Here is a 24,550-nt window from a genome sequence, read left to right on the forward strand (position 1 = left end):
AATTGAAACTTCTCTGGCGCAGAGATATTTCCTGCCTCCATGAGTCTCTCACAAAATTCTCACCCTTAGGTGTGCCTTTGCAAAATCAAAACTTTCAAGCTGAAATGACCTCAGAGGTTATCTAGTCCAGTAACTTTTTACTCGTTTGGGTCTTGGAGGTCACTGCCCAAAACAACAGTTATAAAGAAGAATGTTTGAACAGTATCAAAAAATTTTTTTCCAGTGGGGGAAAAGCCAGAAACTCTCTATATAACATATACATAGATACATGTATGGATGTATATATACATATACGTGTACACACACACACACACATACACACACACACATCAGCCAAATAATGAGTACAGGAAAACCAAACATTGAAGTACTGCTTTTGTGTTAATAAAATACTTGTTTAGACGTGAACCACTTTTTCCCCTCCCCTGGCTTCCAGAACCTCATTCTACTGTTTCTCCAACACTGTGATCCTTCTCCTTTGCCTCATTCACTGATTCCTCATGTTCTCCCTCCCATATCCAGCTGGTGTTTCCCAGAACTCCATGGTCTCTTCCAGGGTGACCTTAGCCACTTGTACAACTTTAGAGACTCCCATATCTGGCCTGGAGTTATTGAAATTCTCTCCATCTTTAGGGTCAATGCTCTGGTTAAGGGCCTCTTACCTCTATTCTATTGAGAGTTTAACTGGTTTTCTACCAATCAGGTCTTTGCATTGCCATCAGATTTTATTTTTGCACACAAAAATACAATCATACTACTTCCATCAATAGCCTTCAATGACATTCGTTGCATCAAGGATAAAGCCCAAGATCCCTAACATGTCATATCAGTGCCTTTGCAATCTTGCACTATACCTGACAGGATAACATTTATGAAATGTCAACCAATGAATTTCCAAACATTTTCTTTATTGCCACACCTTTCCCATTTCAGTACTAGAGCACTGTGTAGTCTGGAGGGAGGTCTGCTGCAGCATAAAAGAAAATAGTGCCTAAGTTTCTTCTTGGCTTCTGTGCTCCTGAAGCCTTTGCCTGTAGGGACTGGAGAGGCTACAGAGCATGACGAAGTATTCTGCTTAAATGTCGTGAGATTGAGCTCCACCCTTTTAGACTAAAGAATATTTTCCACAGACTGAGAAGAGATTCAGTAGAGAAGTGATGACAGCTTTCTTCCTTCAAGCTTTTATTCATTCTCCTCCCATACCTGGAATGCCTTTTACCACATTTTTTTCTTCTAGAAAAGATTCCTCCTCTATGAATGAGCTCAAATATGATCTCCTCCCAAATGGCTTATCCCTCATAAGTGACTCATCTTGTCACAGAACATATGACACATCACAGATTACATGACACATGTCACAAAGCAAAAAATACCAGATTCAATTTACTAAGTCAATGCTAGAGGTATGATGGTTTCTAGCTCCTTCCCACCCCCATTGGTGTGAATCCCTGCAGAACCAGAATAACTTACTAATCTTTGTATCCTCAGTGCACAGCCTGCTCTATCTGCTATAACCCAGCCTGTCCCAAAGGTTTACAAGTGGTTTCACAGAGTTGCCACACATGCAGACCATTGTTCAAAATATTCCATTTAGTAGGTAAGTGTCTCATATATTATAAGACGAAAAAGAGATACAGTAAACCAAGACCTTACCACCCAAGCAAGACTTCAAAGAAACCTCAACAGAGCCCACCACGACTAAGGACTCCATACTACTTAGGGATCATATTACATTGCATTTTTATATGACCCAAATATCTCAGTGTTTTAATAATTTTACCTACTGAACGCTTAAGAACAGTATGAATAAAAAGTACGAGACATAAATACATCTGTGATTTGCTAAGCGGTGAAATGAGATTGTATCATAAGGGTGATTTTCAGACCATCTTCCACAGAGTCTTTGTGTAGGTACTATTCTGGACACCTGGGACACAACCTAGAATGAGGGAGCCACTGTTTTCTAATCTCATTGGATTTCTGTGCAAGCAGGAAATGTTTCTACTTTCAGGTCCTGAACCTCAAGTGACAGGGCACTCAGTGCTGAAAGATCTATGAGAGCTCTTCCCAGGAACTTCCTCTTTTTCCCCTTATTCCTTTCTTCCCCTTTAGGAAGCTGTAATAAACAAGTAGACTAATAAATTAACAAGATCAGGGGCGCCTGGGTGGCTTAGTCGGTTAAGCGTCTGACTTTCGCTTGGGTCATGATCTCGCAGTTCGTGGGTTCGAGCCCCGCGTCGGGCTCTGTGCTGACTGCCAGCTCAGAGCCTGGAGCCTGTTTCAGAGTCTGTGTCTCCCTCTCTCTCTCTGACCCTCCCCTGCTCACACTGTCTCTCTCTCTCTCTCCTAGAAATAAATAAAAAACATTAAAAAAAATTAACAAGATCATTTTTTAGTAATAAATCTTACTGAGTCAAGCAGCAATGCTATAGTACTTTCACGTGGGTTGGGGACAAAAGTTCTTTCTGAGGGAGAAATGAATGATAAGAAGCCATTAGAGAGAGATGGGCAGCTTTGCAATGCCCAAGCCAGGAAGGAGATGGGAGTGCTCACAGAACAGAGAGAGGGTTGCTGTGGGCGGGCTGTGCTGAGTAGGCAATAAACAATGAGATTGACAGGCAGCAGTAGGGGCCAGGTCATACGGGCCATATTGGCCAATGTAAGGAATCTGCATTTATTCCATGCAATGGAAAACCACTAGGAGAGATGTGACCTGACTCGTGTTTATAAAAGCTAACTGCAACAGTGTGTGGAGAACTGGGTGCAGGTGGGCAGGTGATGAGGCTATCTCCAGGACAGGCTGTGGACAGGGATATGCATGGTAGGCTATATGTGGAGTGACCTTAGCATTGCTGCCAGGTGGTAGCAGAGCAGGAAAATCATGAAATCCTGGCTCTGGGCTCCCCTCTGACACTGTCAACCAAGGAAGCCTCTCTGTGAGCTGTTTTACTTGGTGAAGTTCCATGAAAGACACGGGGGGGGGGGGTGGTAGGAGTATCTGATTAAAGAGCTAGTAAACTGCATAGTTAAATGACCCACAAGGTGCATCCTAGCTCAAGAACACTATGAGTCCAATTCTTACAGTCTTCTGGTGCCAGAAGCTCCATCAACCACATGCCAGAGGAATTTGGAACTGTGGCCTTGATGATCAATCCCTTGGTCATTTGCCCAGGGTAGGGCCTGGCACTCAGTGAGGCTGGGCTTACTGCGGGTGATGAATGACTCCAGGAGTCACATTTTCCTCGCATGTGCTGTTTTCACACCCCTGACCTGCAGAGTCGAAACTCACAGCTGACCTGCCTGACATACCAATAAGTAAATCTGCAGGAAGGCATCTCAGGGAGAGAAAAGACTGGTCCATTGTGGTCCAAAAGATTGGTCTATTGTGACCACATCACTTCAACTTCCCTGGTCTTCCTTTTTACAGTTATAAAATTATGGATTTGGGCCAATTTCTAAGCTCTTTTGGCCTATAAAATTTTATGATTCAATCTTTCATTAGGTTTATCCCATTTCTTAAGTATCTAAAATAGGTCACATATTATCTGTGTATCTTTTTTTTAGGCTGTCTTTATAATATACTGTAGAGATGACATTGTAGCTAATCTACTTTTTGATTGGAAAAAGCATTCCCCTGATAGTAGCCAAAAAAAAAAAAAAAAAAAATCTGGCTATGCTACATTACTACTCTAGCAAAACTAGCTGTATTTTCAGTTTTAACTGAAATTTTAAAAACTGCCACACTAAAAAGTTACACTTCCAAATATACTGTCAAAATTTCAACTCAATTTTCCAGACATTTATCTCTAAACACTATTACAATGAAATGGTTAGGCCAGAGGAAAGCCTTGAGCAAATGAAAGAAAACAAATCCATTATGGAAATTTTTATGAAATACTTAAAATTTAAATATTATCTAAGATTCTAGTTTGGAGCATACACATAATGCTGGCTTGAGGGAACACAGGGCAATGTTTTCTTTGTGTACATCAAAGTCTTAAAACATACATTTAAAATCTGTGCATGATTTATACACTTATAGTTTAAGCAACAAAATACAGATATTATTGTTAAGACAATTTTATAAATAGCTTTCATGTTCCTCATGAGTTTCAGAGCAAGGTAACAGAAATGATAAGTATAATGAAAACATGAAAATAGGCTCTTTCTACTTTTCCCCTTTGTGTCTGGATTATGAACTTGTACTACAATTTGAGTGACTCACATTTTCTCCATTCCTGAGTCCACAGTCTGATAGGAGACTAAATAGAACCAACCATAATACAGTTACGGAGAAGGAAACAAGCCACCAATATGGATATATCATAAATGGAAGCATTAGAGACAATAAATAATCAAGAGTTTATTTAGAGTATCTCTGGGTGATAAACACCATAAGACATGACAAATATCCTCCATGTCCCTTAATTTATGGATCAGCATGTTATCTTCAGTGTCTTCCTTTCTAGGTGTCCCTCTGTTTCTTTCAGGGCATGGGCTGGGTGAGACCAGTCTGCATAGGTTCAAATCCTCATTACCAACTGTATGACCAGAGGCAATTTAAATGTATGTAACCCTTTGGGCCCCAGTTTCCTAATCTCTCAAGTTTAGATAGTAACTGTATCAATCTAATGTGCATGAAAAGAATAAAGAAGTCAGTACATGTAAATGTGCTAAGAACAGTACCTAGCATATCTCAAATGCTCAATACACATTGGCTTTAGTTATTGTAAACAATTCAGTCTTTTCTCAAGGCTTAAAGTTCCCACTCCTTCTACTCTTCTCTATGTCCTATTCCAGGAGGTTTAACATTCCTTCCATTCAAGTACTGCCAACTCTCTAGTCCTTTTCTGTATGCCAAGATTCACTCTTATTTCTTCAAATGCCTCCATGTCATTTACACTTCTACCCAACCAGTTACCTTCAACATAACATGTCTAAAATCATAACTGTCTTTATCTGGGCTCATTTCCAGAGAGTCATCAATCTCATGAAGAAGATGAGAACTCATAGAATACTACAGAAATTCAGCAATCATTAAGCTTTGTTCACCACAGTGGTATGGCAGGACCAGAGAGTTCCCTAGGCCCAAATCATCAGAGATTTTCAGGCAAAGGAAAATTCTAACAACAAAATAAAGATGGATGGCAGTAGGGTATCAAGAAATCAGGTATACAACAAAAAGAGAAGGACTAAGGCCAGTGTCTGATAATCAGGACAAGGCATCAGGAGAAGACCCTACAAGGAATCTATTATAGCAGCAGAGAAGGATCTGCTCACTCAAAGTTTCTGGAGCTGTCTAATTAAATCCAATGTTTAGTGTAAAACTCTCAGGCTTTGAAAAGCCTTAGCAAACCTAAGTCTCCTCTAGGCAAGGAATACTTTTTATCCAAAAAGGAGGTTCTGGTACTTAGATCTACCCCCATGGAGAGGTAATGAGGTTCTATAAGGGGAAGAGCAAAAAGAAGAAAGGCGAGAGAGTGCCAGGGGCCCTAGGAATTCCGTAGACTGACTCTCCCCCAAGAAACATCAGAGAGCTCATTTGCCCCCATGTGTAGGACCAGCATAAAAACCTATAAGGCTGTCCCCCCAGATGATCTGATATCTGGATTCTGAATCTGCAGATAAGCAGGTGAATGACAGGGAGCTGAGGGTCTCACACTAAAAATTAAGTAGAGATTCCATGCTGCCTTTGAGAAGGCATGGAAGGATATACAGCCGGGGAGTGGCAGTAGGGTGATGAGAGAAGGTTATTAACTTACTTTTTACTTAATGTTTATTTTAAAATAATTTTGTTTGTTACATACAACATGTTTATTTTGGGCATGAGAGAGGTACTATGCTCACCAAACCTGGTTATCGCTTCCCCTTGGAAGCCTCCTGTGACTCTTATGTATGAAGTCGGGTGCCCTTCCTCTCTTTTCCCAACCACTTTGTGTATCTCTGTATCACAGCACTAATTATATATAACTCTGTTTGTTGGTTTGCTTGTCCATTCTTATCACTACACTAAGTTTCTTAGGGCTTGGGAATGAATACTTAGGACCTGTACTGTGACTGGCACAAGGAACATTTGAACACAAATTTACTGATCGATTGAAGGTGATAACCCCCTACTCAATTCACGACCTGAGAGATTGACCACCTCTTACTGGAAAGAGTCAGAAACTGTTTTAGGCTTTGGGTACCATATGGTCTCTGGCATACCTATTCTACTGCACCAGTGTGATACGAAAGCAGCCACAAAAGAATGCAAATGAATGGGGATGGCTGTACTCTACTCAAATTTGATTTACAGATACTGCAATTTCAGTATGATATAATTATCATGTGCCACAAAACATTATTCTTCTTTTGATTTTTTTCCCCAATGATTTAGCTCACAAGCAGTACAGAAAGAGGCAACAATCAAGATTTGGCCGATAGGCCATACTTTGAGGACCCTTGCTTTCCCAGAAAGGTATGGCTAGTGGTCCACAGTTACCACGGAAAGCTGCTGAAAGGGACAATTACCCACATCTGTAACAGGTGCTGAGTAATTCTGGGTATGTCCCAAGCTTTAAACAATGATAAAAACTGAGCAAGTATCACAGAGTTCTATAAAGACGAAATGACATAAAGAACCATATCATCGTACAAGTTATGTGGGGTTCATTTGTGAGCAACACGGAATTATGAGTTTACTGATGATATTATAACAGTAATTAACATTTGTTGAGAACTTTTTTTATTACTGGCCCTGTTTTATTACTAGGCCCTGTTCTGTGAGCCTTAAGCGATGAATCCATTAAATCCTCACAACCTCTCCATGAAGGTAAATGTAGAACCACTCCATGAAGGAGTTAAGTAAAAAAGTTAAGTAAACTTTTTTATAGATGGGGAAATTAAAGTTTGAAGAAATCCCCCAAACTTCAAAACTAAAGAAAGGTTATAGGTGGGGGTGCCTGGGTGGCTCAGTCGGTTAAGCGTCTGACTTCGGCTCAGGTCATGATAACACGGTTCATGGGTTCAAGCCCCACGTCGGGCTCTGTGCTGACAGCTAGCTCAGAGCCTGGAACCTGTTTCAGATTCTCTGTCTCCATCTCTCTCTGACCCTCCCCTGCTCACACTGTCTCTCTCTCTCAGAAATTAATAAAACATTTAAAAATTTTTAAAAAAAGGTTATAGATGGGGAGTTTTACAGCCAAGCAGTCCAACTCCAGAGACTGCTCTCTAACCATTAAATATGTACCACTTAAGAGCTTGACAGAAGCATACTTTAAAGTTTTCCCAAGACTAGAAGAGTGAGCTACATGGGAAGGATGAGCAAGGGATATAATGTGAACTACAACCCCAATTAGAAACCATGTGACGCAGGCATCTATGAGGATGGAAGTTCCAGTTACCAGCCCATGCGGGGCGGTAATGCACATTCTCCAGCCTAGGAGACTGATCAGCATGCAGACACATGGGCCGATGAGGAACTAGGCTCCACAGATGGACCACCACCTGGGAACTCACGCACATGATTAGGTAACTTAAGTCACACTACTGTCCATCTTAACAAGTCTACAGGAGGTCCAGGTAAAGCCAAGACATAGTAAGGATTAGGTACTCACACTTAAAGAAATCAATTGTTTTTTCATAAAGAGGTAATTAATATCTGGGTGATGGAGATATAGTGTATCAAAATGCTCATGCAGTTTTTCACAAAAGACCATTGGACATTACAGTAGTTGAGTTTACTGTGACCTGTCAGAGTTCAGCTCTGTTAGCTCAGGCAGCCATTTAAAGATCTGCTCTTCCCAGACTGGGCCAAGCTTCAACAGTTATTTTAATAGCTCAATATTTCCTTATTAATATAGATGATATCAGCAGCTGTCCCTTTATAGGGACACGCAGATGCACAGCATTATTAATATGACACCTTCCACATAGTTAGATCAATGTGTATGTCTGGACTTCATAAAAAAGTGAGTATGATCAGAATGGGTACAGACGTACACATAAGGTCTGCTGGGCTACAAGAGTACTATAAGATTTGATTCTTCCACTGTATGGTAGTAAGAGAATGAACTCCAAAGATTACTGCCTAATACAGCATACACAGGAACCAATAAATTTAGAGAGCACCAAGAACTTCCTTTGGGTGAATGGTATAATAGAAAGGTGCCAATTCAAAGGTGGTACATCTTCTGGCAGGTTCTCCTGAATGCCATTAACATAATAAATGCATAAGAATTTTACACCACTGAAACATATTATAAAATTTACTGGCCCAACTCATTACCTGCATTCACAGAACTGAAGTAAGCCTGCCTCAGGGTAAACAATGTTCTTCAGAATTACAAAGAAGGGGCTCCCAGGACTCCTAGACCAAAAAATCCATAAATAACCCCAAATTGGTATGAATATTTACGTGCATATTTCTGGGGAAAGGATTTATAACATTCGTCAGAGACTTAAAGTTGAAAAAGTGGTATCACTATATTCTCAAGTATATTCTCAGTCATTTTCAACATCTCGACCATTTGAGCACCCACCAGGATGTAAGTCTTTGTGAAGTTTAGTTTAAATCAAGCCTTGACCAAAGGTCACTCAGAAGCTCAGAAGTGTCAACCAGTCCCTCCTCAATCAAATATGAGAGTGGGAGTGTGTGATTCCCAAATCATTTCAACAGTCCATTCACTTTCCCACTCTCCTGGAGGTCTGTTTTAGATCTCTTTTCTTTATCAGCCAAATGTCTTGCTTCCTATTTCATTGAGAAAATTTGAATAATCATAAGAAACCTTCCACAAATGGTCACCTCCTCAGCAACTCAGCTTTGGGCACTGTCATGCAAATGCTCTGTATTCTCACCTCTTACTGTGAGAATAATAAATATATAAATAATATTAATAATAATAATAATAATAAATAAATTCATCTGTGCTCCTACCTAAAGCAAGTATTTCCTTTTGGGCATTAGATTCTCCTTTCTCAAGGATATCACTCAAATAAATCTCTTCCCTCTCTCTCAAGCATTACTTTCTCCTCTTCTTTTGGATCATTTCCGTTAGCATACGAACTAGCTATTATTTCTTCCATCTTAAAACACACACACACACACACACACACACACACACACACACACTTATCTTGGCCACATTTCTCCATTTTAGCATGTTTCCAAGGAGCCCAATCTGTGACAACACCCAAAATTAAGTTTCTAGTATTTACTGCTCAAAATACTATTCTCTCTCTACCCTCTGTATCTCAGTCAATGGTAACTGCATCCAGTTTATCGTGTTTCTCAAGCCAAAAATTTTAGAATCATCCTGGACTCCTGTAGCTTATACCCATATCCAATATGTCAGAGAATCTCATAACTAGACTCTCATAACTGATTTCTACTTATCATTCAAGGTCCAGATTAAGGTCAAGGCCCAGATTAAGGGGTTCCTATACCTCTTCCAGAAACTTCCTGGGATCTTTCTGACTTTACAGAGCTCAGTTTTGCTTTTTTTTTTTTTTTTTTTTTACATATCTCTGTCAGCTCTTCCAATGTGGATTCTAATGCTTGTGAATATTATCTTCTCAAACACTTACCAATATGTACTATGGCTCAGACCTCTCTATCTTCTACAGAACTAAACACACGTGTGTTTAGTAAGGGCTACACAAACATCACTTTTAAGTGACTGGTTTTTCTTCAAGCTTCCAATAAAATCAGTGGCACAAACAATACTCACTTTCATTTAGATGAGTTAGGTTTCTTGACATTCCTGCATTTGCAAAGCTATCTGTCATGTCTCCAAACACCAGCATCATGAGAGGGAGTGCAGCTCCATGAATGATGGCGGCCAGTGTCCCCACCAACATATATAACCTGTCAAGCCAATTTGAATAGCGAAACTAAAAAAAAAAAAAAAAAAAAAAAAAAAAAAAAAAAAAAAAAAAAAAAAAAAAAAAAAAAAAAAAAGGAAAATGTAAAGAATAGGAACAATTAGCACAGTTTCATGAATGGTTTGCTCTACTTTCCAAATATATCCAAAATCCAAATATTTTTCAGACTAATACTGCTACCACCCTTGTCCAATATAAAGTAATACAAGAGACTAATTAGAAATGGGCATTTGAGGGGCACCTGGGTGGCTGAGTCAGTTAAGCATCAGATTCTTGATTTTAGCTCAGGTCATGATCTCACAGTTCGTGGTACTGAGCCCCACATTAAGTGCTGCACTGACAGGGTGGAGCCTGCTTAGGATTCTCTCTCTCCCTTTCTCTGCCCCTCCCCCCTTAAATTAAATAAATAAACATAAAAAAAATAAATGAGCATTTGGCTGTTCTATTGAATTCTGACCTACTTCTTCATATTGGACCCCTTTTGTCTTCTTTTTTTAAGTGAGGATTGATGAGAGGGATGGGACATTTTGGGCAACTATAGAAGTCTTTAATGGTACAATAATAGAAATATGCCTTTGTTGCTCTGCTTTCCAAGAATAGAAGATACTTTTCATCTCAAGATTTTTTTGACCAGGAAAAATCTTGATTGCCAAAAGTTCCTGTGAGGACACCATTGAGGAAACATTTTGTTGCTTTATGAAAGTGGCTTGGGTTTAAGATCTTCTGCATAATGAAATGAGCATGAATGTAAATAATTTTATTTTATTATTTTTTTTTACCAAATACAAATTTTTTTACCGATCTTAATTTTTTTGTTTATTTTTTAATAGTTTAATGTCAAGTTGGTTTCCATATAACATCCAGTGCTCATCCCCACAAGTGCCCTCCTCCATGCCCATCACCCCCTTCCCCTCCCCCCCACCCCATCTGCCCTCAGTTTGTTCTCAGCATTCAAGAGTCTCTCATGGTTTTCCTCCCTCCCTCTCCCCCACTATTTTTTGCCTTTTTCTCACCCATGGTCCTCCGTTAAGTTCCTCCTAATCCTCCTATACGTGTAAACATATGGTTTCCTTCTCTGCCTGACTTATTTTGCTCAGCATACCACCATCAAGTTCCATCCATGTTGCTACACATGGCCAGATTTTATTCTTTCTCATTGCCATGTAGTTGAATGTAAATAATTTTAATACAATTAGGCCTCAATAGTGAGAAGGAAGAGTAAAGGAAGAATCAGTTAAATGCATGCTTCTCAAAAAAAGATTTCCTAAAAAAACAGAATATGGCCATAATGACTGACCAGTGCAGGTCTGCATTCTCTCTTTAATTATAGGCCAGTCAAAAATAAAGAAAGACTTCTCTTTATCCAAAAAGTGATAAGAAGACATATAGTAACGGGACCTGGCTTGGGGCTCTGTGACAGTCCATTTGAGAAGCAATCAATACTTCTATACATTTAAAGAACTAAATAAGGACTGAAAGGAAACCAAATGAAAGAAAAACAGAAACAAAAACAGAGACAGGATGAAGCCTTCTGTGGAGGTTTGTGAATAAACAGGTGGTTGTTCTGTGGATCCATGATATATAGTCAGCAGATATAACCTACAGAGGAAACGGAGTAAAAAGTCAGAGGTCTAGGAAGTAACATAAGCCAAAACAAAGATCAAGATCAGGCAACATAAAAGACACAGCAGCAGAAGTAAGGTTTTCAAATTTACATATACTTTACAAAGAGACAGAAGCCAATCCTAAAGTTAGCTAAAAAGGAATTTTAAGTAATAACAGGTACAAATAAGAACTAAAAATTCTTTTTCGGTGACTGCAAGGTTGGGAAGATTCCTGCCAGGCCGAGGACGTACGATCACCTTTTCCCCTTCGACCTTTCCCAGAAGCCTTTGAATAAAATGGTTTCATCCCCCCACCACCAAAAAAAAGGAAAAAAAAGAACTAAATTGACAAGTGGAGAAATAAAGAGCAAAATAGTTCTTGGGAGTAGTGACTGGCAGTCCGTAAAGCAGGAAAGAATTAGTGAAGCTGAGTTGTAAAATTAGCAAAAATTCAAGTTTGGTGTAAGAAGAACATCTAGTATATATTTAGGTATTTGCATTTAATATTTTTCTAACTCTTAAAAATGTAATCAAGTAAGCTTAAGCTTGAGGTAATGACATATCCACAATCTGTAACATTCCATAATCTAAAAACATTATCTTCTTTACAAATTAAAACAGAATATGTTTTTTGTCATTTTTTCCAATTTCACTGAAACACGGGCTAAATTTTGTCATTACTTATTTTTTTTTAACTAAGCTTGCATCTACCTCCTTAAAAAAACACCTACGGCCCCTAGGTAGTTCAACTGGTTAAGTGTCTGACTTGCTCTCAGTTCAGGTCATGACTTCAGTATTGTGGGATCGAGCTCTGTACTGGGTTCTGTGCTGAGCATGGCGTCTGCTTGAGATTTTCTTCTCTCTCCCTCTGCCCCTCCTCCCCAGCTCTCTCTCTCTCTCTCTCTCTCTGTCTAAAATTAAAAAATCAAATATACAGGGAATGCAAACTGGTGCAGCCATTCTTGAAAATAGTGTAGAGGGTCTTCAAAAAATTAAAAGCAGAATTACCCTATGGCCCAGCAATGGCACTACTAGGAATTTATCCAATGAGTATAGGAGTGCCGATTCATAGGGGCATATGTACCCCAATGTTTATGGCAGTGCTTTCAACAATAGCCAAATTATGGAAAGACCTCAATGTCCATCAACTGATGAATGGATAAAGAAGACGTGGCTTATATATAGAATGGAATACAACCTGGCAATGAGAAAGAATGAAATTCTGCCATTTGCAACAATGTGGATGGAACTGGACGGTATTATGCTAAGTGAAATAGGTCAGAGAATGACAAATTTCATATATTTTCTCTCATATGTGGAATTTGAGAAACTTAACAGAAGACCATGGGGGAAGGGGAGGGGAAAAAAGTTTCGAACAGAGATGGAGGCAAACCATAAGAGACTCTTAAATAATGAGAACAAAACGGTAATGAATTTGTGTTGTTTTAAGCTGCTAAATTAATGGTACTCTGTTATACTAACAACAGGAAATGAGTACACTAAGTCAGGGAAAAAAAAGATAACAAAGAGAAAAGGCTAAACTAGAAGGTATCAAAAGTTGAGGTTGAAGATGGATACCTTTGAGTTTATAACTTAAAGACTCTCTTAGATGGGAGTCCACCCAGATGATAAACCCCAGGTCCTTGTTCACAAGTGCAATCTACTGAAGTAGAGTAGGAGTGAAGGTTGTTGGAGCTTAACAGGGTAAAGAATGCTAAGCCTATGAGTCATTATTAAGGTTACCCAAATGGAAGAATGAGAGCATAGGTGAGTGAAGTAGAAGCAATTAAATGCCAATGTCCTCAATGGAGAAACAAAAGCAACTAGAAATTGGTAAAGGAAACCACTGCAAATGGATCAAAGATATTAAAACTTTACAGAATGGAGCTCAACTGAGAAAGAAGTTTTGCATGAAAACAATTTAGAAATGTCTGTCTGAAAGCACAAAAACGCCAACACCATCACTAAGCTCTGGGATAAGGGATTAATGAATTCTATTTCACAGGCAAAGATGACACAAGAAAAAAAAAGAGCTAGGAGAAAGATCAGCCGACTGTGGCACCATGGAAGCAAAGAGAAAAAAGAAAATGGTAGACAGTGTCAAATACAACTTAAAAGTCAAGATGTTATCCAAGATATGTCTACTGAATTTGATGAGTGGCAGAGACAGAAGCCAAGCTATAATGTCTTAAGAAGTGACTGTAAGGTGAAACTTAACAAGTAAAGGCAGCTCCTGTATGTGAAGCAAGCAAGAGGGGCTTGAAGGATGGCATTAATGAAACTAAAGGCACCTCACATATAAATGCCAATGGGAAAGGCCCAGTTGAGAGGCAGAGATTGTAGATACAGAAGAGAAAGGATGATGATGATGGTATTAATAATAATAATAGCAGTAGTAATATATAAGGTCCATGAGAAGGCAGAGGATGTGGAAGCCAAAGTACAAATGAGTGATTCGTTTTCAGAACCAGATTCTCCCTGTTATATTAGGAGGGAAGAAGGAGGGATCTGATCCAAGTAGAGATCTGCTTGTAGACTAGGACAGATGGGCTGAGGAACTTTTGTCAGGTGGCTTTCATTCTTTTTGTGAAATAAAAGGAGAGGTCATCCACCAAAGGTGGAAGGGGAGAAGGGGGAAACGTGAAAAGAGTAGAGGACTGACATAGTCAAGAGAAGAGTAGGAATAGGAATTCAGTTGGGGATATACCCTATTATGGGGTTTGCTACAGCAACAATCAAATGAAGGAGTTTGGGCACCAGTGACTTTGCTCGGGTTTCGTATAACAAATGACAAGAGGAAAGAAGGTTATCATTTGGGCAAGAAAAAGGGCTGATGGGAAAGTGATGGGTCAATGGACCAAACATCCAGAGAGAATATTGAGCAGATTGAAAAGAAAGGAGATGGCTCACTAATTTGAGCTGCTGTTTCAATCAATCACTTTGGAGGTACAACAGTTTCAAATAACAACAAAAGTCAGGATGTGTGTGCACAAGCAGGTGGCTGGAGGGACAAAGAAACAGATTACTGCACTTGTGAAGGCCAAGGAGCAGTTATCCATAACACCATAAAAGTTACCGGAGATAACAGGAGCTCTGGGTGTGGAAAGCAAGACACTGAGCCTGGTGGTAAAATCTTCAATGACTGAGGAGTGACCAGGTGGTCAGAGGATAATAGCATCAAAAAAGAACTCTTCAATTCCAGGCAGGTAAAAGTTCAACTGGCCATAAGTTGTCATAAATGATTAAAGTTCTTAAAAGCGCTAGCTCTGTAGTAAGGACCTTCTCCCTTACTCGCTACATAAATCTGTAACTTTTAATGCATCACTCAACATCTCTGAGTTTGTTTCATCATCTCGTGTAAGAATAAAACAAGTTCCTGTGTCATTGAGTCACTGTGGAGATTAAGTTAAATAATAAATGTGGAGTGCTTAACAAATACCTGGCATTGAAGAAGCACTAAATAAATAATAAAAATGATCTGTTTTGAAAGGAATTAACTCTTCAATATGATTCATGAAGTAGAATGCTCAGAATTGAGCCTGCTGCACAATGCTGGCTACAGCATGTAAACTTTAAGGAGTGCTTTGTGTAGGACCTGTGGCCCCACTTGTATTTTTCCTGCCTTTATTTCCATCTGTCTCATTTCTTTGCTTGCTTTAGATTTTATTCAACTTTTGTGTTTCTTGTTCTGTTTAAACAAGGCCTGATACATATATTTGAAAAATAAAAGCTAGTCAGAACACGTGAATATTCTTTACCTCTTTTTCATCACCTTCTCATGACTACTAACAAGTCTCATAGCAGAAAGGAGTTAAAAATCCAAGCCTGAGATTTGATGTTCAGAAAGACCTGTGTTCAAGATTGTCCTTTGGTGGGCATCTAGAACTTGGATTTGGGGTTGGTTGACATTACCTTACTGATAAAAGTGGCCAAATTATCTGTACAAACAATGTGCTTAGTGCTGAATACCTGCCTTTCTTCTAGAAGTCTGGAATTCTGGTACATGTTGTGCCTATGTGATCAGCCCCACTATAAACTTTGGGTGCTGAGTTTCTAATGAGCTTGCCTGATGGCCTTTCACACTTAATACCATTTGTTGCTGGGGGGAGTTAAGTGTGACTCCGGGAGCTTGTGCCTGGTTTCTCCTCGAATTCTGCCTCCCTCTTTCCTTTTCCCATTGTTGATTTTGCTTTCTTTCTTTTGCTGGCCATGAGTATCATGAGTATGACAATATGCTAAGTCCTGAGAGACCTCATAGGAAATCATCCAAGCTGGGCTTCCTGGGGGAGCCCTGACACACGAGTTTTTGTCTTAGCTGATAACACCAGCACTATACTGTTAAACATTCTGAATGTGTCCTCAGGTCAGTAGGTTTTACATACGAGTTCAGTTTTCTACAGCAACTCTTTAAGAAAAAGATACAAGGAAAAGCCACCTAAATAGTACAGTTCTTCATCAAAAGGCTTAGAGTATATTCCTTCCAGGCACTGTGACCTAGAACATGAACTTCACAGGTTTGAATCCTAGTCCTGCTGTGTATCAAGTGGGCAAGCTAGTATGTCTAGCTTAGTTTCTTCATCTGTAAAATTAGAATAATAAAGGACCTATCTCAAAGGGACTTGCAATGATTAAATGACTTCTATATAGAGTACTCAGACCAAACACATGGCACATAGTGCTTTATGTGTGTTATTTTTCCCTCACATTCAAAATATATATTTTTATTCTTTTGTGGCTTAATTATATTGATATTGTTACCTCCAAGTATTAGATATGTTAAATTTCCTAAAATAAGACTTTTTTAAAAATTGAAGCTACAAATAATAAAATCTAAACTACAAAAGACAGAATTGTTTTGGTCTTGAAATGACAAAATTGAAATCAAATCTTGGGATTAAACCCTACGTTAACATAAAAGCTTCTTTTAATACCTAAGAATGTCCTGGGAGAACTCATAGTGAATTATCTGTCCCTCGGTCACATGAGTAGTCTTCTTGAGAATGACCCAACATATAGTCTCATTCCCCTAAAATTCTAAAGATTGTAGAGGTCTGTAGCCAGATCAACTGTAGCGCAAGAGGATGATCATGTAAGATAACCACAGAGTCTGCAGTGTCAAAGTGAGGCAACTCTTTTTTCCTGCCTATAACTATTATATTCAATTTACTAGTATCCTTTTTACAAGATAGCCTATCTCTCCCCTACCAATGACATTTAAAAAATGTCTGGTTTGTTACAATTGAATTACATAGTATGTATTCATTACTGGACTTAATTGGTTCAGTAGTGTTCCAGGGTCTCAGGAAAGCAGAATCCAGGTAGAGAGAGACCATCAACCAGCCATACCTATAATATCCTGTCTTATTCCAAGTCTGATTAAAGAAGAGCTTCTAAGCAACTGCCATGCAACCACAAAATGAGATCAGTTATTCAACACAGAGGAATAATAGCATGTACTAAGTTCATAGTAATAAATCAAGTTCATAGTAATAAATCATGCATTGCTGACTTCTATTTTTTTAGTACCTGGGACTTTGACCTCAAACTTGCCAGAATTTGAGAGCCACTAATGACAAGGAACCTTGTGTCCTATTAGAACCACACTCCATGTGGCTCTATCTAGATGGCTGATATCATCACTGGGAGAAGTACTTACATAAATAACAAATTGCTGGCCACATAAATAATTGGCAGAATGCCAAAATCTAGATCAAGAGGAGAAGCTGTTGAGGATCAGTTTACATAGATGATCTATTATGATCAGCATTCCCCCTGAAAGCAAGCTAAATTAAACATATTTGGTTTACCTCTCTGTTAACATGCTTTCCAAGAAAATATTATACCAGATGAAACATCTCTATTCTCTATTTTAGGTAAGAAGAAGTCAAATTTCCAAAGCATTTTGAACAGCAAGTAAGTTCAAACTCACCATTGCAAGTGTACTGACAGTTGGTTTCTTTTCTTTCTTCTCTTTTTTACTGAAAAACATAAACAGAATTGCACAAAGGTTTTAAATTATATAAATTTTTAAAGGACCAAATTAGCATAGATCCTCTATTTTTTTAAAAAAAAATTAATATTTTTAAGAGAGAGAAAGACAGAGTACAAGTGAGGGAGGGGCAGAGAGAGAGGGAGACAGACTCCAAAGCAGGCTCCAGACTTTGAGTTGTCAGCACAGAGCCCGACACAGGGCTCAAACTCACAAACCATGAGATCATGACCTGAGCCCAAGTCAGATACTTAGCCAACTGAGCCACTCAGGCGCCACATAGGTCCTATATTTAACAGCAAATAGGAAAAAGAAATATGTCTATATTATTCCATAAAAATTACATTAATAGTATATCCCATTTATGAAGTTTAAAAATGTTTACATGTATCTTAGAAATCTATATATGTGGTTATCATTGGGTATTGAGATTTCTATCAAAATATTTTCTTCTTCGTGCCTTTGATATTTCCTAATTTTCTATGATGAATACACAGACACCTAACTTTTGCAATGTGAAAAATAATGCTGAAAAAAGAGAGCTTCCTGTTTTTATTCTACAGACAGTTCCTGAGTTACAATGGTTTAACACTGGCACGGCAAGAAAATGTTATGCATTCATTAGAAACTACACTTCCAACATGGAATTTGGATCTCTTCCCCGAGCTAACATGCAGTACAGTACTCTCCAGTGACGCTGGGCAGCCACAGTCACCTAGAGCTCCCAGACAGCCATGCAGTAACAAGGGTAAACAACCCATACACTTAAAACCATTCTGTAACCACACAACCATTCTGTTTCCAGTACAGTACTCAATAAGTTACATGAGACAGCCAACACTTTATCATAAAATAGGCTTCGTGTTAGCTAATTTTGCCCAAGCATACACTAATGTAAATATTCTAAGCACGTTTAAAACAGTTTAGGCTGAACTATGATGTTCAGTAGGTTAGATGCAGTAAAGACATTTTCAACTAAAACGATACTGTTAACTTAGGATGCGGTTATGGGGATATAGCCCCCATTTATCCCCATAATCCCATCCTAAGTTAAGGAAGATCTGTAACTAGAAAATCAGTCATGCTGTCCCGAGTTAATTCCCTTAATTATCATCTAAGTAATTCTAGCAGTTGATATTCTATCTATGTACTACCTAGATATTATCCTTAATAATTCCCTCTACTAATGGAGAGTAGTGTCAATCAGATGTCGGGCATAAACAAACCTAAGAAGAAAGGTAATTAAATCACTCTGTATGAGCTAATCTAATTCTGCAAGGATATCTGGAGTCCTAAATGTACCAGTACAACAATAAATTCAATCCAGAAAAGCTATGGTAAAAAAAAAAAAAAAAAAAAAAAGTCTATAAGCTGTCAGAAAGATGTCCTCAGGAATAAGAAGGCTAATTATTATTTCGAGTCCAAATTCAAATTAACTGTATCCTGTTTTCTACTCTGTATTAACTGCCACCTACGGCATGAAGTAAACCTCTGTATCTTTACTTTCATATGTACAAATGAAAGACTATTTCAGAGAAACATCACTTTATTTTCATACAGATTTTCAAGTTCAAAAGTAAATTCATCTTTGTTCTTTATGCTAAGTGAGGTCAAAGAATTGAAGAGACTTCTAAGGAAAAAAAAATCCACAGCTTACCCCATATTTGGCTTTAAACTGATGTTAATCGGACATGAAAACACACAAAACACACAAACATAACTCTTCAGATTTGGTCCCACCCTATTCCCAGTAAAGCATGGTTTCAGTATCTCTGGAACCAGGATGAGAGGAAAAAAATAGTCACATATAATTGAATTTTAGCTCCAAGCTTTTTATTTATTTTTTCATTCTCTAAAACTGCTGCTACTCTGAAAAATTTATAATGTTCCAGATGCTGGCTAAGTAAACACTTCCCCTACACAATCTCATTTAATCTTATCTCAATCTCTTCAGGGCAGGCACATTTTTGTCATTCTGTCAGAGCTGAGAAAACTGCAGGTGAATAGAGTTCATGAACTTGTTCAAGGTCACACAGCTGGACTAAAGCCAAGTTTAAGCGGAAGAGTCTATCCCCCAAACACTAAGCTATTCAGTGCAACCTCAGACTTCTGAGATACCACATTATATAGAAATGCACTTTCATATAGATCTCTCATCCCTACTAGATTATATACTTATTCCCATCAGCTTAAAACAGTGTTTACAAAAGGCAGGTTGCTTATCAAACCTTTACAAATACATAGATTCCAAATGACACTATTATCCAAGCATTATATATACACCAGCAAAGCCATGTGCTTCTTCATAATTCCAATTTAGAACACAGTTTAAACAAAAACAACTGATAGAAAAAAAGATCAGCTTTGTGGTTATCAGAGGCTGAGGGAGGTGGAAAACAGAGGGAAGTTGATCCAAAGGTACAAAGATAAGGAAGTCCCAGGGATGTAATGTACAACATGATGAGTATAGTTAACATGAGTGCATGATGAGTGCTGTATAATACATATGAAAGTTGTTGAGAGTAGATCCTAAGAGTTCACACCACAAGTGGAAAATTTTTTTTTTATTTTTATTTTATGTGTATGAGATGATAGATGTTAACAAAATGTACTGTGATAATCATTTCACAATATATGTACATCACACCATTATACTGTATTCTTGAGCTGAGATAGTGCTGTATGTCAATTATATCTCAAGAAAACTAGAAAAAACATATAGTTGTATTAAAAATGGATTAAAATCAGTGATGACAGGCATAATTTAATAAGAATTACTTATGTAAAAAAACCAAATTTGTTTAAAAAGTCTGTAAGCCATGATATAAAAACGAAGGTATGTGCAGGTTCCAAAAAATTTCTTTACTATATCCTTCCACATACTCTCAATACTTCTTACACCAATATCCCTGTTTGTATATTAAGGACATAGTTCTTTAAGAGATCTAGTAAAACAAAAATTAAAAACAAAAGGGGAAGTATCCTTCTTCCACTCTATGGAGTATTTTTCCTTTTGTGTATACGCAATTTTTTATTATGAAACCTTTCAAATAGAACAATTAAAAGAATACCAATAATGATGACCCATATAAGATTCACTACCTAAATTCAACAATTGTTAACATTTTGACCATATTTTCTTTATTTGCATAAGTATGTATTATCATTGTTAATATTCTGCTGAGCCATTTGAAAGTAAGTTGCAAACATCATGGCATTTCATGTATTTTCCCACTATTTTCACATTTCAGAAAATTAACAGCAATCTGGCTATCATCTAACATCTAAGCTACAAAGTGTCCAAAATTGTTTTCTACAGGTTTTTCTTCTTTTGTTTTTGAACTCAGATATAATTGAGGTCCACACAATATACTGGGTGGTTTTTCGTCTTTAGTCTCTTTTTTAAATCTAGAAGTCCTTCTGCCCCCTCTACCCACATCAACTTTTTATAATAAGAAGATGTCATATAGAATGTTCTGCATCTTAGATATGTCAGTTTCAAACTGAGTCCAAATTGAGATGTGCAGTAAGCATAAAATACACAGCAGATGTGAAGACATTATATGAAAAAGAGAATGTAACCTATATCATTAATAATTATTATTACATATAGAACTTGTATTTTAGACATACTGGGCTCTTTAAAATATACTTTCAAAACTAATTTCACTTGTTTCTTTTTATGTTTTTAATGCTGCTACTAGAAAAATAACAATTACAAATGTGGCTCCCATTGTATTTCTGTTGGACAGCAACCATCTAGACGCTCACTAGGATTCCGTCTAAATGTTTCTGCAAACATACTTCCTGGGTGATGACAAATCACTAATTCAGGACTCTACCAGGAGTGACGCCAGGTGTGATTACTTGGTTAAGATTGCTAACTGCAAAAACCTGTCCACTGAAAATCCCCCACTTTCCTTTTTGCAATTAGTAAAAATTTGGGATAATTTTTAGATACAACTTTCCTGAGTCATTTAAGATCCATAACAATCTTTGCCTGAATCAACTATAACAATGCAGGTTTGAATACGACAGCTGGCATTCTTCTGTGAAGAACATTCCGTAATTCTCACTACCTCTCCCACTTTTTAAAAATTTCCTTCTTCACGATTCATGCATTGTACTATATACAGTATTCCATAATCCAATACAGTGAAGCCAGCTCCTGTGTCCTTTTAGACAATTCCATTGAGCAAGATGCTCCAGGCTCCCTTTGCATCTCTCTGCATCCCACACATGGAGTAAAGATTCCATTTAGTGAGGAATGGTACTTAGAAACCAAGATCTGGCACTAAGTGTACTCACTCCTACTGTCCCGTTCCAGGGACAAAAAGTCAACTTTTTTAAAATTCGTGAGTTCATATTGAAGTTTCCAGTTCAAATTTAACATTATTCTTAAAACCTTATTTTATGCCCATATTTGTACTTCTCATCTTTTACACTATAAAAGCTTGGTTCCTAATAACATTAATATATTTACTATTTTATTTTATCCTTTTTATTACAATTGACAACTACCAATGAACCTACTGAGCAAAGTTAAAAATTTCTTACTTAGGGGCGCCTGGGTGGCTTAGTCGGTTAAGAGTCCGACTTTCGCTTAGGTCATGATCTCGCGGTTCGTGGGTTCGAGCCCCGCGTCGGGCTCTGTGCTGACTGCCGGCTCAGAGCCTGGAGCCTGTTTCAGTCTGTGACTCCCTCTCTCTCTGACCCTCCCCTGCTCATGCTGTCTCTGTCTCTCTCTCCTAGAAATAAATAAAACGTTAAAAAAATTTTTTTTTAAAATAAAAAAAATAAAAATAAAAAAAATTTCTTACTTAGACACTGCACTGTGAGCAAAATTTACTTAAAATTTCCCTTTGGGGGTTCCATTATCAATAATTTCACACAATGCTAGTAGCTTCTTTAGCAAAGGCTTCTCCTTTCAGAATTTCTCATATAAGCGTCAGCTATGCCTTGACTTTGGAAAAAAAAAAAAAAGTTTGGGGGGGACACCTAAATGCAGTTTTGGCCTTCCGTCCGTCTGGCATGCCACAAACACGCCAATGTTTACGCGTCCGGAATGCGAGAGACTCGACCACGCAGCAAAGCACACGCAGCACATGTCCGGGTGCGTCGTGAAGCAGAGATTCACAAAGCACAGAAAAGGATGTGAAAACACTGGCGTGTGGGGGCCTCAGGGCTGAGGAAGAAGCTCACCCCGGCCGTGGGAAGATGTAAACGCCGTCCTCAACTCAGCCGGCGAACTTCTGCAGAAAAACCACTTGCGTTTATAGTTAAAAATATCATTGCCACCATCAACTCTTCAGTTATTACAGAGCCGGAGGCTAGAAACAAATTTCCCAAATCTCTCAAGCCACCGTAAGTGTGAAAGCGAAACAGACTGGCTACCTTTTTTTGCCCATTTTCCAGTTCTTCTCTGCTTTTCCATTGCTGCCTCCTTCCTGATCCATCGCGACCTGAGAAGAAACCGCAGGCCCTGAATCAGATGCAGGAGCCGCAGGAAGCTGGAGGTGACACCGAGGGGGTAGCGGGAGGGCGGAGGCGCATCCCAGACTTTGCCCGACGCCGCCGCGGCGGCCGCCCCGTCGGCCCTCGGGAGCGTGATGCTTCCCCTCCCCCCACCCCCGCTGCAGCAGCTCAGGCTCCCGCTGCCTGCACCCCGCCGGCTCTACGCGCTCCGGCAGCAGAGCGCGGCGCGCGTGGCGAGCGCCGAAACCCTGGGGGCCGGGGTGCCTCGGGGGCTCCCCACGCTTGGGCCCCCGCGAGTTAGTGCTCCCCTCGCTTGGGCCCCCGCGAACTCGCAAAGAGGAATTCGCCCTCCCTCTTCCCCAAAGCCTTTCTCCCACGGGGACCAAGCTCAGGAAACTGGAGAGCCCAACCCCTCCTGCGAACTTGTCCCCATCTAGCCCTCAGCTTCGCGCGCCCCTACCTCGGGCTTTCTTTCCTAACTTCGACCGAGACGTGGATTTTTGAAAGAAGAGATTCAGATCTTAAAGGAAAGGCCTGGTGGACTCGAACAGCGGCCCCGGCTTCTTAGAGCCGCGAGGAGCCGCTGCTCGAATGCGCCCCGTTTCCTGCGTCCGGGGAAGTGAGGCCAGAGGCGCAGCCCACGCCCGCCTCTGGCCTGGATGCTGATTGCTCGAGTTACGAAACAGGTTGATTTTGCGGGAGGAGTGTCCTCCTTTCTATGGCCCCTCAGCAGAAGAGTTCAGAGACGAGCGCTAATCAGCTGAATCATCGGGGACAGGTACATTTATAGTCATGTCTCTACATGTCCACATCACGCTCCATATCCATGGAATTATACATATATCACAGAAACGAGAATATTTTATATACATACAGATTATATAATATATAATATACATGTATATTATATACATATATATGCATGTAATATGCAGATGTATATACATATAATATACATATACTTACAATATACATGTAATATACATATACATAACATATGTATATAACATCCATATAAATATCCGTATTTATTACATAAATTACATTACTGAATTACATTAATGAATAATTTATTTTATTTTAATTACATATTTATATATTTACATACATGTATACATTTTATATATGTATATTTAAAATATACATGTGTGTTAACACAAGCTAAACTTTTCTTTCTAGCAGCACCTGTAAAAATGCCAGGTGAAAATTTTCTGCGAGAGTCTTTAGTATGCTTTAGTACAGTTTCTGAGGTATATCTGTGCATCTTCTACTTCAAGATAAATGGAAAGAAATAAGAAGACTTTAAATGTGTAAGTTGAAGCTTCTGCACAGCAAAGGAAACAACCCAGAAAATTAATAGGCAACCAACGGAATGGGAAAAGATAGTTGCAAATGACATATCAGATAAAGGATTAATATCAAGAATCTATAAGGAACTCACCAAACTACACGCCCGAAAAACAAACAACCCAGTGAAGAAATGGGCAGAAGATATGAACAGACACTTCTCCAAAGAGGACATCCAGATGGCCAACAGACACATGAAACGATGCTCAGCATCGCTCCTCATCAGGGAAATACAAATCAAAACCACACTGAGATACCACCTCACGCCAGT

The 24,550-nt window shown here is 38.9% G+C and overlaps 1 protein-coding gene across 1 annotated transcript in view; it reads right to left on the minus strand.

Annotated features, from left to right (window-relative positions):
• Nucleotides 1-23,489, minus strand: part of ABCB1 (ATP binding cassette subfamily B member 1) — a 98,897-nt gene extending 75,408 nt beyond the window's left edge. Inside the window, exons 1-4 of the mRNA XM_039219982.1 lie at nt 23,393-23,489; nt 22,852-22,919; nt 17,398-17,446; nt 9,711-9,873 (exon numbers count right to left, since the gene is read on the minus strand). Of these exons, the coding sequence (XP_039075913.1) occupies nt 9,711-9,873; nt 17,398-17,446; nt 22,852-22,913 (274 nt within the window). The 5' untranslated portion in view covers nt 22,914-22,919; nt 23,393-23,489. The remainder of the gene's footprint in view (nt 1-9,710; nt 9,874-17,397; nt 17,447-22,851; nt 22,920-23,392) is intronic.
• Nucleotides 23,490-24,550: the final 1,061 nt, after the last annotated feature.

The sequence above is a fragment of the Hyaena hyaena genome, unplaced genomic scaffold (genome assembly GCF_003009895.1).
Source record: "Hyaena hyaena isolate Hyena2069 unplaced genomic scaffold, ASM300989v1 scaffold_858, whole genome shotgun sequence".
In the NCBI taxonomy this organism is placed as follows: Eukaryota; Metazoa; Chordata; class Mammalia; order Carnivora; family Hyaenidae; genus Hyaena; species Hyaena hyaena.